General features: G+C 41.6%; 1 protein-coding gene across 1 annotated transcript in view; it reads left to right on the forward strand.

Moving 5' to 3' along the window:
* Positions 1 to 18,811, forward strand: part of COL24A1 (collagen type XXIV alpha 1 chain) — a 161,600-nt gene that overhangs the window by 101,666 nt on the left and 41,123 nt on the right. The window contains exons 28-36 of the mRNA XM_035123684.2: positions 2,223 to 2,276; positions 6,750 to 6,803; positions 7,468 to 7,512; positions 7,637 to 7,681; positions 9,586 to 9,639; positions 13,566 to 13,619; positions 14,488 to 14,541; positions 15,485 to 15,538; positions 18,469 to 18,522. Of these exons, the coding sequence (XP_034979575.2) occupies positions 2,223 to 2,276; positions 6,750 to 6,803; positions 7,468 to 7,512; positions 7,637 to 7,681; positions 9,586 to 9,639; positions 13,566 to 13,619; positions 14,488 to 14,541; positions 15,485 to 15,538; positions 18,469 to 18,522 (468 nt within the window). The remainder of the gene's footprint in view (positions 1 to 2,222; positions 2,277 to 6,749; positions 6,804 to 7,467; positions 7,513 to 7,636; positions 7,682 to 9,585; positions 9,640 to 13,565; positions 13,620 to 14,487; positions 14,542 to 15,484; positions 15,539 to 18,468; positions 18,523 to 18,811) is intronic.

Consider the following 18,811-nt stretch of genomic DNA (forward strand, 5'->3'; position numbering starts at 1 on the left):
TTTATACCCCACCCTTCCCCAGCCAGGGCCGGGCTCAGGGTGGCTGGCACCAAATATGAATGAATTACAATAAAACATAATGGGGGGGGCACACAAAAACACAACAACAAACAGTTAATTAAAATACAGCTTAAAATGCAGCTTAAAATGCAGCCTCATTTTAGTAGTGGCCCATTAATCAAGACCATAAAGGGAGGAAACATCAGATATTCACCTGAGCCAGCTATCCATGCTGGTCCTACATGGGCCAGCAAAAAAGCCAAGGGAAAAATTGTATACCAGATCCCATATAAGGGGTCAGAGTGAGTCTAAGCCAGGCGAAACAGCTCTGTCTTACAGGCCCTGCGGAAAGATGTCAAATCCCGCAGGGCCCTAGTCTCTTGTGACAGTGTTCCACCACGTCAGGGCCAGTGCTGAAAAGGCCATGGCCCTAGTTGAAACCAATCTAACCTCCTTGAGGCTTGGGACCTCCAAAGTGTTGTTATTTATGGACCTTAAGGTCCTCCTCGGGGCATACCAGGAGAGGCAGTCCCGTAGGTACAAGGGTCCTAGGCCACATAGGGCTTTAAAGGTCAAAACCAGCACCTTAAACCTGACCCTGTACTCCACTGGGAGCCAGTGCAGCTGGTAAAGCACTGGATGAATGTGATCCTGTGGCAAGGACCCCGTAAGGAGCCTCGCCATGGCATTCTGCACCCGCTGGAGTTTTTGGGTCAGTTTCAAGGGCAGCCCCGCGTACAGCAAGTTACAATAATCAAGCCTGGAGGTGACCGTCGCATGGATCACTGTGGTCAGATCAGGGCAAGAAAGGTAAGGGACCAAACTGCTTAATAAGGCGGACATGGAAAAATGCCACCTTTGCTGTGGCTGCAACCTGCGCCTCCACAGAAAGGGAGGTATCAAAGGTTACACCCAAACTCTTGTCAGAAGGCGCTGGCACTAATTGAGCCCCCGCAAGAGATAGGAGTTGGCCCCCCAACCCCATGTCGTCCCGACCCAGCCAGAGGACCTCTGTCTTCGAAGGATTTAACTTCAACTGGCTCCCACGCAGCCATCCAGCCACAGCTTCCAAGCATCTAGTCAGTGTGTTCGGGGCTGAGTCCATCAACAGATAAAGCTGGGTGTCACCAGCATATTTATCAGCGGGAACAGTGATATTTTATTATTCTCCCTGCACGTTTCCTCTCAAGCCCTGGAACAGTGTGAGAGGTTTGTTGAATGGGCTGGGCTGAAGGGGGAACTGGCCAAAATCACTTTTCCCCATTTCTATGATATGAACGTTTCATTTGAATTGGAGCTTCTTCCATGAAATGAAGGGCACCATTACATCCAGCCTGACAGATTTTATCCTTTGCCACTATGACTTGATACTGTAGTGACTTGGAAATGTATGCACCTGTTAGTAACTCGTTTAAAATTCCTGACCTTTTAGTCAAGTGGGAACAGCATGACTTGCTATGTTATTGCATTGTGCTTCTTTAAAAAATATTAAAGAAACTTCACAAAACATATTAAAATAATAACAACTTGACTCTCATACAAGAAGTTTTCCTTAATCTGCTTCCTCAACCAACATCAACAAATATTTGGAAGGTGGTGGAACTTATATCACTAAAAAGTTGTGTGTGAATAGATTCTTTTACTTGGGAAATCGGGGGGGGGATATATTTTTTCTGCCATAAAAAAAGCTTTGGATAGCTTTACATAAGTCTTAACCTAACCTAGAGAGAGCCCTCATATTCGGTCTGCTACAAAGTGAGTTTTTTATAAGAAAGGTTGGAAGAAAATATGATATTAAATGCAGTCTCCTACTCAGTTAACAATAAACGACTTTGTCCTTAGTGTTGAGCTAGTGACCTAAAGGGGATCTAATCAATTTCCTTTCATTTAGCAACATGGTTCTTAAGAACCCACTGCTTGCAATGCTATTTGGATAAAGTTATAAACAACATATTAATGTGCTTACATCATCACCACTTCCCATCTAGGAAAAAATTGTACAAAACGAATTGCTTAAGCAACTTGGAATAGGCATGGGAGGATTATTGTTTAATTGATTGATTGATTGATTGATTGCCATTGGCTGGTATTGAAGCACTTCGGAATGCACTTATCTATGCAAAAAATTAGATTGTATTCACTAGCTGCCTCAACTGGCCTTCTGAAATTATTAACGTTGAAAATATATTTGTTTGTTTGTTTGTTTGTTTGTTTGTTTATAGGGTCCTTCAGGGGCAAGAGGACCTCCTGGACTACAGGGCCCCAAAGGTCAAAGAGTGAGTAGTAGTATTTTATTTATTTATTTTATTTGTAGCCTACAAAAAAATAAATCTCAGATCATCTGAAATATGATTCCAGTCCCTACAGCTATAATTGGTGTTTTGAAAGGAGCTCATGCCAGTAATCTAGGTAGGATAAACACACTGAATACTCCTGGGTTCTAAATCCACATTTTCCCCCTCACATTTTAAATACACATAGAATACACTATGCAGGGCAAATCACAGGTGAAAGTCTGTTTCCACATGCAGATTTCCTTCCTTGGTCTGGATAAAGGACCCATAGTACATCTGTGTGAGCTTTTTGAAGAGTATTTAAGTGATTTTAAAAGCTTTTCTAAAACTAGGAAAAACTGCAAGAAAGAAGAACTATTCTTTCCCTTATAACTAGCACGTTATCTTTATCTTTGCATGTTCATGCTAAGCCATGATTTGGCTTTGCATTACGTGCAAACTAGTTAATACAATCCACCATATGAGAAAGCTGTGGAAAATGGAACTCATGCAGTCGTTGAGAACTTTTGAAAACAGTAGGATTTGAGTGATTGTACTGTCAAATCCAGTTTTGCAATTCATGTCGGAAATGTAGCGGAAAAGCTTACATCTGGATGTTGGTTACTCTGAAGTTAAGTAATCTGAACAGAATCAGAAGGAAATAATTTATTATGTAAGTTTTATTTATTTTACAGTGCTATTGCTTCCAAGTCACCGATACTAGTACAGTGCTTTCTAATAAGCCTTTGCACACATAGGAGCTGGTGTTAACATTCAGAACTCTTATGCCAAACTTTAAGAACCACTTGACCTCATTTAGTATACAGAAAGGATAGAGAGATGATACAGAGACGATACTGTTAGCCTAATATTCTGCGTCTCAATTGTTGTCGTCCATGGAGACATGGTCTACCTGATTTCTGGTTCCCTTAGGTCAGGACTCCTTTCCCATCAGCCTGAGCCATCATGGCCAGAAGTCAAGGATGGTGGAAGTCACAGTCCAGAAACATCTGGAGCACTAGAAATATACCTATTCCTGCTTTAGACCCCCGTCCCCCACTTGCTTTTCAGTATGCTCAATTGCGACCAAGAGTATAAGCTCACAAGTGTTTGTTGGAATGTAGACAAAAATAATAGGTTTGGTGTATATATGGGGCTTACTCAAAGATACAGCTGTTAATTCAAATGATTTGTTTTTCTGCAAAAAGCATAAGTAAATGAAATAACCATCATGGTGCTTCAGTGGTACCTCTAGTTACAAACTTAATTTGTTCCGGAGGTCTGTTCTTAACCTGAAACTGTTCTTAACTAGAGGCGTGCTTTTGCGAATGGGGCCTCTTGCTGCCGCTGCGCCGCCAGCACGATTTCCGTTCTCATCCTGGGGCAAAGTTCTCAACTCGAGGTAACTCTTCCAGGTTAGCGGAGTTTGTAACCTGAAGCATTTGTAACCTGAGGCATTCGTAACTCGAGGTACCACTATATATGTTTCTGCATACCTTGAGGGTCCTCTGAGCACGTAGAAAACACAGTCTTGTTTTTAGTGGCCCTGTTTCCCTTCTAAACTGAAAGGCATTCAGACTTCTGAGTTCTCTTTATTAGAGTGGGCTACGCTTAGTGGCCAAAATACACTGAGCATCTGTTTGGTGGAGGTGGGGAGGGAATGGAAAAATGGGACAGAGGGGAAAGTGTTGTTGGACTCACAAGTCAACTTTATGTAGCGTTGTATCTCTCAGCCCCTCATTTGCAGTATGGGAACAGTGAAGTCAATCTACCCTAGAAGATTGTTGCAACATTTTTGGATATTAGATGTTTGAATTCTTCTTACAACTCAATATAAACACTACATTTAAGTGTGCAATGTCCTGTTAACTTTTCTTCGAAACAAAGCTGACTCAATGGCACTGGGCGGGGCAGGCAGTAGCTGCTGTTTGGCAAAGTTACGCTTTTGACTGCTTTGTTTATATGGAATCGTACAGCAGACAGCCCAGCAGAAGTGACCATAGCCAAGTAGCTTAGTGCATCCATTGTGCACTCCCTGAAAATGTGGGATGCCAGCAGTGAGTCACACTGTGCTATTTATAGAAATACTACAACTCTGCTTTCTTTCTTTCTTTTTTTAGGGAAGTCCAAGAGTCCACTCCGAATGTATTATTATTTTGGTCTGTTATAGCAAAGGGGTTTATATCAGTTTCAAACTCCTGGTACCTGCTGGTGTACATAACCAGCTTGTTTGTATTAGAACAAATATGTAGGGCCTCTTCCCATTGCACCTGAAAGGTTTAGAAATATTATCTGTATTGTGGCTCCTGAGAACTGATTTGGAGTGACTCTCCTCATTCTCCGTAGATAATTCCCAGGCAGCGGTGATGGGTGATGGTTTACTAACTCTTCAGGATGTTTTCTCTAGGGCCTCTATAATGTTATGGAAGAGCATCATTGGTTGTTCCTGAGTTGGCAAGACCCATCGCTTGATAACAACAAGAAATAGCCTTTAGCATCATCATTCCAGTACAGTCATACCTTGGAAGTCGAACGGAATCTGTTCTGGAAGTCCATTCGACTTCCAAAACATTTGGAAACCAAAGTGCGGCTTCTGATTGGCTGCAGGAAGCCAATACAGGTGGAACTCAGAAAATTAGACCCTACTTGCCCGCGGACTGTCTCGCCAGAGTGGTGCATGCTCTAGTTATCTCTCGCTTGCACTACTGCAATGCGCTCTGTGGGGCTACCTTTGAAGGTGACCAGGAAGCTACAATTAATCCAGAATGCTGCAGCTAGACTGGTGACTGGGAGCAGCCGCCGAGACCACATAACACTGGTCTTGAAAGACCTGCATTGGCTCCCAGTACGTTTCCGAGCACAATTCAAAGTGTTGGTGCTGACCTTTAAAGCCCTAAACAACCTCGGTCCAGTATACCTGAAGGAGCGTCTCCACCTCCATCGCTCTGCCCGGACACTGAGGTCCAGTGCCGAGGGCCTTCTGGCAGTTCCCTCACTGCGAGAAGCCAAGTTACAGAGAACCAGGCAGAGGGCCTTCTCGGTAGTGGCACCCGCCCTGTGGAACGCCCTCCCACCAGATATCAAAGAGAAAAACAACTACCAGACTTTTAGAGGACATCTGAAGGCAGCCCTGTTTAGGGAAGCTTTTAATCTTTAAGAAATTGGTGTATTCTAATATTTCTGTTGGAAGCCGCCCAGAGTGGCAGATGGGCGGGATATAAATATATTATTATTATTATTATTATTATTATTATTATTATTATTATTTCATCAAAAAGTGCATTTATTTCAGTAATGCAACTTATTATTATTTATTTTTCTTTTAATTTTTACAAATGCTTTCTTTTGGAAATTCCACAGTAATAAAACAAATAGTTACAATAATACAAAAATAAACATCGCTATTACATTTCACTAATTACATTCCATTTATAATTAACTCGCCTAACGACAAATAATTACAATTACAACAAATGAAGGCTTGATATATCTTGCTTTGCATGTCATGCATCTATCTGATATATTGGTTTCACCTTTTAAGTTGCGTTACTGAAATAAATGCACTTTTTGATGATATTCTAATTTTTCGAGTTTCACCTGTAATGTGGTTACAGAAGTATTTCTGACCCATGATGGAATTTGTGCTTTTTGTTAATTATTTGTTTTTGGATGAGGTACACTTTATTGCTGTACAGCTCCTGTACAGAAGCGCTTCGCTTTTTTAAAAGTGAAAAGCAGCAGTTCTATGCCATTTTGTGAGCCTTTTATTTATATTGAATTCTTTGTGAGTGTGTGGATGTAGTTTTAGCCACATTGCAGTTGCTTTGAATGGCCGGGGGGGGGAGGGGAGAGACAGCAGGATGCTATCCACCTGCATGCACAAAAAAATGGTATAAATAATTACATTATCTTCTGCCTTGCTTTTGACATTTCCCTTCCATGTAAATGAATTGAGATTTGGGCCATAGCAAATAACAAGAGGGATAATATAATTGTAATGGAACTCCTTACCCTTTCCTGCATATTCCTTACCACATTTCCACATTAATTTGCTATTTTTTATTTAATTTTTTATTTAAGGTCATTATGAAAATTCATCAGGGTGTTAGTGTTGATTTGTTGTCTGATATACACATTTTTGCAAAACACTTTCCCCCAATATAATGCATTTTTATAAGTTATTTTCATGAATATATGCGTTTTATGCATACTTTCCCTACTATATACATTTTTGTACCCATTACTTGGTTGCAGAACTGCATTGCAAAATTCAAAGATGTGCGAATTTCAGTTCACATATTGTTTCAGAAAGTGCACAAAACAACTTGTTTTCATGAAAACAGTAAGAGAGCTATTGCTGGAAATGCTGCCAACTTGAGAGAAGCCTTTCTCCCTAACACACACACACACACACACAATTGCACCAGTACCGAAATGCCCTTTTTATATACCAGAAATTCATTTCTTAATTTGTAGGGACCAAGAGGCCAGGATGGTCCTCTGGGAGAGCAAGGAACACAAGGCATTAAGGTAATATTAATTTGTTCTTCTTTTGCACTTCAGAAAGTTTGTCATCATGCTGCTTGAAGGTGAATGAAAGCGGAGACTGTTAAGATGTTGTTGCTTTCAGCTCTGTGTGGTTCCTGTGTTGAGCATTCTTGTCGGCTGCTCATGAGAACTAGTGTGGAAGTGATGTATACATTTTAAAATAAACAATGGGAGTGCTTGGTGGAATTCAGCATAGCACTAAGGTGAACATTTCATCAGTGCAAAGATTTTTCCTTATGCACAATAATGTTTTTCCATTACCTCCCCCCCCACTCCCCTAAATCTGTTCTGGGGTTCCCACATACAAAGCAGGAGAGGGAAGGTCCCATGGCTCAAGCAGAATTCCTTGTTCTGATGGGACTTATTAGTAGAATATTGATCTCTGCATTTCCATGTCTATGTACATGGTGACAAAAGGCCCATAGTTTGGGACAGGCATAGGCAAACTCCGCCCCTCCAGGTGTTTGGGACTACATCCCTAACAGGGCCAGTGGTCAGGGATGATGGGAATTGTAGTCCCAAACATCTGGAGGGCTGCAGTTTGCCTATGGCTGGTTTAGGATTTAAAAGACAAACTGAAGAAACTGTCGACTTCTCATTGTAAATTTACAATAAATTGGCTTTACATTGCCTTTTTCCCCCCCAGGGAGAGAGTGGTGACACCGGGAAGAAAGGCATCCCAGGACTCATTGTGCGTGCCAGAGAAGTAGTGTTCTTTCAGCATTTATATTTACAGTTGCAATTGTAGCCAGAATGCTTCTTAGAATTTTTATTTATTTTTTTACATTACCATTCTCTTAATTTTGTCTGAGCAGGGCAAAGCTGGAAACCCTGGAGAAAGAGGTAGCCCAGGAACAGCAGTAAGTTCTTCATACTTAGGCAGAAGATTTCTTTATATTGCCATTGTGCCCAAAACCTAATTATGTGTGCCTGTATTATTTTGCATTTTTCATCTGAAGGACTTCAGTTATGATCTAACTAAGCTTCCCTGCTATATTATTATCTGCTACTGAGGACAGAATAATTGTTCCTTTTGGGGGGGGGGGCTGGTGGCTTCAGATTGAGCAGAGACTTGAGAGAAGTGTAGGGGACTATTTAACACTTTCATTGACATCAGTTAATCCCCTTCAGACTTCCAGAAACACTTTTCCCAATACGGCAAGAACATCAGAGCAGCATATTCTCTCCCCCCCCCCCCCCGAAGAAAAGCAGCTGGTGGGGGCAGGTTTGAGCAAATAAGTATTTGGCAAATAAAGAGTTGAACAACCGCTTCCCCTCTCCTGCCAATCCTCTGTTCACACTGAAGCCATCAAATGCTGCTTTGCACTGTAAAAAGAAAACCTTGGGAAGAGGAGGGGACAGTTGTGAGTTTGCACTTTAACAGAGTTCAAGTGGTTTGCTCAAAATAATAATAAAAAGGCATATAAATTTACTTGCCCAAGAGATTTGATTTTCAAATGTTATAAAAAGTGGCAGAAGGAGCAGACAGGGGAAATGATTTGTTGCTGATTGAACTGGTGACAGAATGGCAAACGAGGCAATGTTAGCAGAAGCAGCTGTTTTTGCAGCAGGAGGGTCACTGTTGCTGACTGGAAGGAGAGCGGCAGGGAGGTAGGCATGGTGCAAACACACAGATGCAGCCAATCTTGCACTCCTTCCAGTACATTTGTACTGTACTGACCTCCTCCCTCTCCGCCTCCTGGTCAGCAACAGAGGCCCACCAGCAGAGAAATCCACACTATCTGAAGAGCCAGTTCTGCAGTGTAGGATCTAAACTGACTGTTGAGTACCCTATGGATAGGAACTCCACCATTCCACACTTGTGGATATCTGTGGCTGATCACCGTTGTAGGCAAAATGCTGGACCTTGGCTTGATCGAGCAAAGTAGCTTGTATTTTCTCAACCGTCTTTCTTAAGAGAATACGGCAAAGTCACACATGGAAATGTGGGGTTTTCTTGGAGAGTCATTTTAAAAAGATGAGAGAACTTCCAAAGAATATAGGCTTTTTTAAAAGGGGAAATAAAAATCTAGAGAAACCCAAAATTCCTTGAGAAAAGCTGGTGTGTTTGCAATGCACTGTTACACTTCAGTCATATTGACTAACATTGCCATTGATCTACTTGACATGTTTTCCTGCTGTTTTGTTGTTGTTGTTTAATTTGGAAATCTGCTGCCCCCTTCCTGTTGCTATCTAAAGTGCCACAAGCATGGTCTTTATTGTATTCATTTGAAGAACATTTGAAATACACAGTTTACTAGAAAGTAAGAAAACCTACAGAGAAGAAACACTTTTCAGCATGATAAAAGAGGTGCATTGTTTTGCCTTCTAAACTTGTTGCTATGCCCATCCGCTTTGGCATATTATTGCTTCCATTTTGAACTTTTAAGAATGAGATGTAAAATCAAGCTACGGTAGGCATAGCCAGTTTTGATGTTTTTTAAATTTCTTTTTGGCAAAAAATGTAATTTTATTATTAGTTATCATGGATAGTATTTGACTCAAAATAGACCTATTGAACTTAGTTTTTGTGTGCATTTATTTCTTCAAATACTATAAGCTTTTTTCTGTTTTTAATTGGCTAACCAAAGCAGCTAACCAATTAACCACAAGAGTTAATTTGGTAAGAGCTGGGGAGAAAACTATAAATGTCCCTGAAGGGATTTTGTGAGCAGTGTTTTGATTGTGTAGGCCAAGGAATGTAATGCCTTTTAAATGGAATTTGAAACAACCTTTTTTTCCTCTGTTGGCTTTCTGCTTTTAGGGTTTGCCTGGTCCTCCAGGAAACACAGGAGACAGTGGTCCTATGGGTGAACCAGTAAGTTGATTTCTGTGATTTCTCCACTTTCACGTGCCATGCCAAATTCCTTGGAAAACAGATGTTGCATTTTGCACTGTAATTAAGTAGACCTTGTAAAAGGAGCTACACCAAGGCTTCAGCCCTTTGCACACATACCTTGGAGTAAGTCCCATTGTATTCAATAGGGCTTGCTTCTGAGTAAGCAAGTATAGGCTTGTGCTGCTAAACCTGTCATATACCCCCACATACTTGCAGTCTGTTTACATGATTATTTTAGCCTATGGTAGTGCATGAGAAAAATCTGCTCATATTGGTGCTTAGCTACTTGAGCTTGTAGTAGTCTAATCGTTTGCACCCACCACCAGATGAAGCAGTTACAGGCACCTAACGTTGCATGTGGTTGGAAGATACATACAACTCAGGCAAATGGAAGAGCAATGCAATCGAAGATTTTCACGTCGCTGCTCTGCATCCCTGCTCATGCCCTCTGTTTCTCCAACTCTACCTTTCTCACGCTCCCCAAATTCCATTGTATCCTTAAATGACTGCATCTCTATTCCAGCAGTGCCACTTATGGGAACACTCTCCTAGAACACTTAGATCACAGATAGGGAAACTGTGACCTTACATATATGGCTGGACTGCAGATCCCGTCATCTTTGGCAATTGGCCATATTGGCTGGGGATGATGGGAATTAGAGGGCTACAGCTTCCTCCTCCCTGAAGTAGGCGATATCAATGTTCTCTCCTTCTCCCTTCCTGTTTGTGTACATTGATGCTGCTGTATAAAATACTGTTTGTGTTATTATGCTGTTCACCCACATTGTTGTGTGAAGTTGTCAGCATGCATAAGCAGTTGGTCTGAGTTTAAGAGCATCGCTTTAGCAAAACTTATCCAACAGAAGTTAGGTTGGTACAGTCCTTTTCTTATGCAGCTCCGTGTTGCTTGGAGGTAGACACATCTATGTTACATGTTTATATAAATAGTTTTTAAATGCTAATGTTAGGGGCTTCTGTGTTGCCTCTGCCTCTAGACATTCTGTAATTTTAGAGCTGCATGCAATTGGCCTGTTAGTACTTTATCAAAAAGTATTCTGCTGTAAACACCAGACATTCTTTTGCTGAAGAATGTCTTCTTGTTCTCATCTCCATATGGCTCTTCATTTGTTTAAAACTACTGAAAATGCAATATAATGTAGAATCAATTGAAAGGTGTAAACACAATGAAATCCAGAAAAGGCGAACAAATGTCATGCAGTAGTATGTTGCTTCTTGATTGAGGCAGCACTATTATTTCACATGTCAAAAAGTCAACATTAATTCTGAGATTTTGTTGTTCTGAAAAAAGTACCCTTCCCAGTAAGTGATGTACATCAGCAATATAGTTCTAAGATTTACACCACTGTGAATTTTTCAAGGTCTAGCTTTGTGCCTACTTATCTCAGAAGTGTGCCTGCAAGCATTTGTTGCATAACCTTTTTTGGCTAGAAATACAATATAAATCTAGCAGGCAGAGGGTGAGAAAAATCATATTTCACAGCATAGTGAGGGGAAAATACAGATATATGTGTGGGGGTGAGTGTGTTATCTATATATCATGTGGGACAATCCCTCATGCCTATTTTCACTGCATGAGCTCAGGAGGAAAATGTGAGCAGCTAAAGGGATGAGGACCGTGAGGTGTTCCAGATGAATGTGGGACTCCAACTCCCATCATCCCTGACCATTGTCTATGCTGGCCTGGGGCTGATGGGAATTGCAGTCCAGCAGCATCTGTGGAGCTACAGGTTCCCTATCCCAGTGTCAGAAGGTTGAAATGGCTTTGCTAGGGGAATTGCACATTGCAGATGGACACAAAAAGCAAAGAGGTGCTTGTTCTGTCTTCTTAAAAACTTGGGCAAGATGCTCCAAGCCAGGGGTCTAGACTTAGCTCTTCACCTGTTGTTGGACTACAGCTCCCATTATCCCTAGCTAGCAGCACCAGTGGCCAGGGATGATGGGAATTGTAGTCCAGCAACAATTGGAGAACCAAGTTAGAGAAACCCAGCGTCTAAGCAACCAGTCATAGAATCATAGAATTGTGGAGTTGGAAGGGACCCTGAGGATCATCTAGTCAAACTCCCTGCAATTCAGGAATCTCAACTAGATCATACATGACTGATGGGCATTTGCTCTGGAATTCTGTGCCCTTTTTAGTGCATAACAAAGATCCTTCCACTGAGGTTGCAAAGTAGTACTGGCTATACTTTGAAAGGGATTTCACCTCAGTGTCACACCACCTCATTAAAATCTGTGCTGGTGACCACGTGTACTTAGTTGCACCTGAGCTTTCCAGTATTGTTCACTTACATGCTTTGACTTCTGGTTTTCCACTGGAGTCATGAGAAAAAGGTGTCTGTGCCAAGCCTGACTGAGCTCCGTGGGAATAGTATGGGGGGGAAAAACATTTGCCTGTTCGATCAAACCCTAATCTTCATGACACCCGAAGCAGCAAAATACAGCGGAGGTGCTCAAAGCACTTAGGTTGCCATATGGATTTCTGCCTAATGGTGAAATTCCAATTCCTTGAAGTAATTTGGACCTTGTTTTAAAATTCAGGAAGGCACCTGTTGATAAGTTCTCAGCAGTATCCTGTTTACTGTGGTGCTAGGGGAGAGGAATTTCCTTCCCCACCACTTAACTTTGTCTGTGATTGCTACTCTGCCTGTCTCTCTGCCTTCTGTCAGCTTTTCCATGGGTTCATTTGCTTTCCCCACTTTGCGATATAGGCTTTCCTTCTCCTCCTGCTCCAATGTGGCCTAGTGGTTAGACTAGAACAGGTGTGCCAACTCCTAGGGGCCAAAGCAGTTTCAGCACTCTGGCCAATATTTGTTTTAGGAGTCTGGGCACCATCAATCTTCAGAGGGCATTCGGCTCTGCCCTCTGGCTCCTTGTTACATCGGGATATAGTGTTGGGCCCCCTCAATTGTCTTGAGACGATGGCAGCTCTGGACTAGAATCTGGGAGACCACAGTTCACATCAATCAGGATGCTCACTAGGTAATCTAGAGGGCAGTCACAGCCTTTTTAGATAACTTACTTCACAGGGTTATTATGGGTATAAAACGAGAGGGAGGGAGAACCATAAAATGCCTCCCTGAACCCTTTGGAGGAAAGGTGGGGTAAAAATGTAAATAATAATTAATAAATAAGATACAGGGTTTCATTCACCCTTGGTGGTTTGCATCGTTTTGTTTTGTTTTGTAAATATGCAGATAAAACTGATAAGGGTCCGCTTCCCCATCTTGTATGTTTTGCTAGAGATTAGAGAGGAGGGGTGGTGAATAGAATGACGGGGGGAAGTATGCAGGTGACAGGGAAAGCCAGGTTTCTTCCACAAAATCACCCTCCCATGTTATTAAAAAAAACCAGTTTCCGAACTCAGGTGAAAGACTAGCACTGGTTAATTTGCATGTAAAAGTTTCCAAACTGGCACTAGGCTAACATGTACCGTAGGCGTTTTTTTTTACAACCAATAATAATAATAATAATAATAATAATAATAATAATAATAATAATAAAAAATGCTCACTCTTTTCTTTGAACTAACGACTAACAAGGCTGTTATTTGTAGTTACTTTCACTTAATTAAATTCCAGGCTGCCTTAACAAAACAAAGCAGAAAACAAATTACGTCCTATCTAAACAAAGTCTATACTGTATTAGTCAAAAGGAGGACAGAATAACAGAGACAGAAAGCTTATTTCTGGTCCAAGTTGGAAGAGAATAATCCTTAGGCGGAGCAGACTGATTCTCGTATATATTCTGATTTGCGCTAATTTTGCAGGTATAAAAGCAACACTTCCATTCACTTCTTATGAGCAGAGCTGCTGTAGTAAATATTGTACTAGTTCCTACAAAAGATAACTGAATGCATGCATACATAAACTTTTGTTTAACACTAGGGACCAAGGGGACAACAAGGTGATGCTGGTCCTGTAGGAGAACCAGGCTTTGAAGTAAGTATTGCACAGGCACACCTTGTTTTATTGCGCTTCGAGTTACTGTGCTCTGCAGATATTGCTCCTTACAAAGACACGGGTGCGGCTGTCTGCAGGCAGCCCGGTCACTTGCTGGCCCTGGGAAGGGAGCTGGCTAGGGTTATCGCACACTTCATAATGTGTGCATTCTGTACATGTGAGAAGAAGAAGAAGAAGAAGAAGAAGAAGAAGAAGAAGAAGAAGAAGAAGAAGAAGAAGAAGAAGAAGAAGAAGAAGAAGAAGAAGAAGAAGAAAGGCTGGGTCACAATTTGCCCCGACGGTCTAAGGACAAAGAAGTGCCAGGAGTCTGGCATGAGTTTATTGAAAAAAAGGGAGGAAATGCATACAGTTTTAGGATAGCCACCTTCAGCAAAACTGAGTGTTCCAAGGCAACAGGTGTGCGAATTAGAATGATGCCGATTAAGTGTGCCCGTTGGCTATCACACAGGGAAATAGTTTTTCTGGGAAAGGGGTTGGAAGAGTGTTATCAGATGTTCAGCTATGCAACACAACTAGGATGCAACACATAGGGAAGGATGTTGGGATGTGAACAGGACAGATGTCTGGAAGGAAAGCAGGTGCAAGGGATCATCAGTGGCCATTGTTGACCTGGACAAGGTAAGAAACACCAAGACTTGTAGAAGAGATAGCATTTAAGCACCTTAGGTTTTATGGGACATTGTAGAAGCCCCCTATTAATGCACAAACCTGTTGGGAGAAGTGTACCTCCAATTTTAATCCCTCCCCCTCTAGTTGTATGATCCTCTTTGTGTGCTCCATCTTGCTTTTATGTTGGGAAGCATTTAGTGGTGGACAGTGAATAAGCTTGCTTATGTTTTCAATTCAGGGACCACCTGGCCCAGAGGGGGACCCAGGGCCACAAGGAGAACCAGGCACAAAGGTAATTGTTGGCATGCTGCTTCAGGGAGACCTTCTGGGATATGGGGAGAAAGAGGTGGGGAGTTGCCTCTCAGGCCACATTTGATTAGATCTCAGGCGCACCTTGAGTATGGCATGTTCTTGCTGAGATGAATGGCTATTGTTGAAAATAAAATAGGCCTGTGTGCTATAGGTATGCATGCCAGGAGAAGAAAGAAGAAAGGCTGCCAATTTCTCTATTGATATAATTGAGTGAGTGAGGTATAAATAAGGCAGACCAATAGAGATGCTTGCAAAATTCTAAAGTGCTTGTTGCAAATCTACCAGCTTGTGTTGCTGCAAAATAATCTTTCTTTCTTTCTTTCTTTCTCTTTCTTTCTCTTTCTTTCTTTCTTTCTTTCTTTCTTTATCACCTTTTCTCAGTAAGAGCCCAGGGCAATGTAAATCAAACATATGAACAAAATGCAATAAACCAGCACTAATCACACACACACACACACAGAGAGAGAGAGAGAGAGAGCGCATTTGTAATAGTTTAATTTGAAAAGAAATATGTACATTATTGGTGTACATTATTGATGTACCCCTTATTAATTTGTGAAAGCCTGAGCAAATTTAAAATGTTTCAGATTGATGTCTAAAGCCCAGCAATGTGGGAAACAGACACACTTCTAAGTAAGGATGAAGGATGAAATTGATTTTGCTACCATTTTAATAAGATGCTGCCTGAGTTCCGCCTTCTTGAGCCAACAGAAACACTTAAAAGTTCACAGTTTTCCGATTTTTGCAATTTAGTTCTCCAACCAAACAATATATGTTTACTGTTTGCATGCAAAACAAAATGTTGTTGTTGTTGCTTGGGTTTATTTTGTTACAAGACTTCTGCCGTGGTAGATATAATCTTTTGTTCTGTTGCTCCTGTTATGTAGTCCATAGGCTTCATGTATTTGTGTTGTATGTCACAGGGTGATGCTGGACCTGTTGGCAATGCTGGAGAATCAGGAGAACAAGGTTTAAGAGTAAGTGGTAAATATGAAACATATTTTGGAACTAAAGAGAGTCCTGAATTTTAGAAATGCAAAGTAGTATGCAAATTATGACACCAGAGAAGGGATGAAGGAGACTCTTGGATTCCTATGCCTGGAAAATTCTCAGCAGCATCATAAGCAGAGGCTTAAATATGACTAGTTATGAATAGTGTAGATATCTTATTTTTGAAAAAGACAATAAACTAATGTTAATAGGACTACAGTAGGTATAAGAAGGCTATAGGTCAGCCTTATCCAAACTTCTCATAACTGAGATGTGTTTTTTCCTTTCTTTCCGGAATGAAAAATGGAAACACAGTTCATTCTTACACCTGAATAGGATTACTTTTTAGAACATTCTTGAGTAAGATTTACCTCCTTCCCTCATCAGTTTTTAAATCAGTGATCTGGGTGTGCCTCTTTATTGGAAGAAGGTAAGCCCATAGCAGTGGATGGCAAGATCCAGGGACGCGGGTGGAGCTGTGGGTTAAATCAGTGGTCCTCAACCCCCGGGCCACGGACCAGGACCGGTCCGTGGATCAATTGGTACCGGGCCGCCCAATGAACATTAAACACAATTAAATTAAAATTATTAAATCAAAACAATCTAAAATATAAACAATCAATGTCCCCCCCATCAGCGGGCCGCGAAACAATCAACGTCCCCCCCCTCAGCGGGCCATAGTAAAATGATCAAACGTTGACTGGTCCGCGGCGATAAAAAGGTTGGAGAGCACTGGGTTAAACCACAGAGCCAAGGGCTTCCTGATCAGAAGGTTTGCGGTTTGAATCCCTGTGAAGGGGTGAGCTCACATTGTTTAGTCCCAGCTCCTGCCCACCTTGCAGTTTGAAAGCACATAAAAGTGCAAGTAGATAAATAGGTACCGCTCCAGCGGGAAGGTAAACGGCGTTTCCGTGCGCTGTTCTGGTTCACCAGAAGCAGCTTTGTCATGCTGGCCACATGACCTGGAAGCTGTATGCCGGCTCCCTTGGCCAATAAAGCGAGATGAGCGCTGCAACCCCAGAGTCGTCCACGACTGGACCTAATGGTCAGGGGTCCCTTTACCTTTACCTAAGCCCATAGCAATGGATGGCAAGATCCAGTCACACCTGGTGATATAAGAATAACTTGTTCCCAGCAGAGATGCATTGGAAGCAAGGAAGGATAGAGCAGTAAATCCTGCACAGAAACAGGTTCATAAGAAACCTTAATTAATCATATTTCTTTTTCATTGTAGCAATGCGGCCTTGAACACAGTTTTGGGAGTAACTGCAATAGGCATTCTAATTCATATCAGAGTTGGTTTTATTTTCAGTCTTGGCCTAATGATGAGTCAAAGAGCACAGTTGGGCCTTGTTCCTCATTGAAAAAGATATTAATATTGGTCCAAGAAACCTGAACACAAAGGTTAAATTCACTTGTCAAACCATCACTTAGTGTTACTTGAATTAGATTTGCATGTTCGTTTCCTCCCCTCCCTCCTATCCTTGTGTACTGTAATTCCATTCACATCTGCTTGTTTAGGGCAAATCATAGTTCATAATTACAGCAAACTATTGTTTCTGCTTGCCTCCAAACCAGAATTGGAAATCACAGTCAAAATATTGGCTTTCACTTATGGTTTGGAGGTCAAGCGCAAACCATAGTTTGTTGATTTGTATGCAATGGCAAACTGTGGATTGGAGGCATAAATCTAAGGCAGCAGTGGCTAACCTTTTTCGGCATAAGGACCCCTTTGGCCCCTTTGGTTAACCCTTCAAGGGCTGCATGTAAAAATGAGTGTGGCCAAAGTATAAAGGTGCACATTTGGATGGGTTTTGATGGGGTTACAAAGACATTTTGTCATTAAAAATAGCTTTTAAAATAACGTAAATATTTTGTGGGGCACAAAATCTTTTTGGAATCATGGCACCACAGCAAGGGACCCATAGATAGAATATGAAAAGTGACAAAGAGGAGGGAAACCCAATGGCCAGATGTATTGGCGATCGCTACCTCGTGGTGTGGCGTGGTATGTTTATTATAGCTCATTTTAAACTATGTAGGCATTTGACAGTTTTGCTGCATTCTAGTCTTCTATAATCCTGATTTCTCTTCAATATGAAGGCAACAAAAATACATGGTCATCATTGGAGACACTGAAATAATGTTGTTATTCAATCCAAGCAAAGATAATGAACTCGTCTTCAGGCTAGAAAAAGACCTTTCTGGTAGAAGACACGATGGAAACCCAGCTACAATCTTAGAATGATAATGAAAGCATTGCTTTGCCGATTAATGGGCCCGATTGTATATACTGTATATCTTAGCAATCTCAGGTTGCACCAGGGCATTCTGTGAAAAGGAGGCAAATACCACTCCCCCTTTCGAAAATACGAAAGCCAGCAGTCTGTTGTCATCAACATAAAACCATTTCTTCCAGAATGTTAAGTTGTTTTGAATAAGTGAAAGGAATATGCTGCTTGCCAATAAACACATTAGCCCTTTCATTTCAGACGTATTTCAAATTATGATGTAAGCCCATAGAAATTTCCCATTTTGCGGAGGGTGCTAAGCCTTGCTTTAAAAGTTCAGACCCCTGTAACCCCCTCCTTCCCTCCTGCTCACCCCTTCCGGCTACACACATCTCAGGTATAGGGAGCTGAAATCCCTATTGAACTGTCGTTCACAACTCACTCTACCAAGATATGCTCAGGAGGTTTGTCCCTGTTTATCCCCTCTCCTTTTCAGGCAGGTCTTGGTGTTGTGGGAAGACAAGACAAGACAGCGGCAACCCCCCTCAATAAGTTGTTTGTCCCAACCCCTCACATGGTGTTCTTTATACTGTTGTTCCCTGGGGTAACCTACCTCGATTATAGGTATTTGTACACCACAGTTTTGGGAAGTGACAACATTTGAATTTATTTCTTCTGAAAAATAGGGTGTGCCAGGACCACCGGGGGAAGATGGTGTCCAAGGGAAAGATGGACCAAAGGTACATTTTAACAACTGAAGAACCCCAGCGTTGTCTTTGTACCATGTTTCTTTAAACAAAATATATAACAAAATACAGCATTGCCACATTTGTGTACATAGAAGTTGTCCAGCAATGTCACACTGATGCTGCACGCTCATTGAGAAATCACAGAAACAAAAGGCACAGAGAATTCGCATCTTCGCATAATTCCAGTCCAAAAGAGATGTTGTCACCACTCCTTCACTGTATTGTGGAATGTATTTCAGGCTGGTTTCCTGCGATTGGTAAAGCAGGCTTCATGCAGACA

The sequence above is a fragment of the Zootoca vivipara genome, chromosome 7, assembly GCF_963506605.1.
Source record: "Zootoca vivipara chromosome 7, rZooViv1.1, whole genome shotgun sequence".
Taxonomy (NCBI): domain Eukaryota; kingdom Metazoa; phylum Chordata; class Lepidosauria; order Squamata; family Lacertidae; genus Zootoca; species Zootoca vivipara.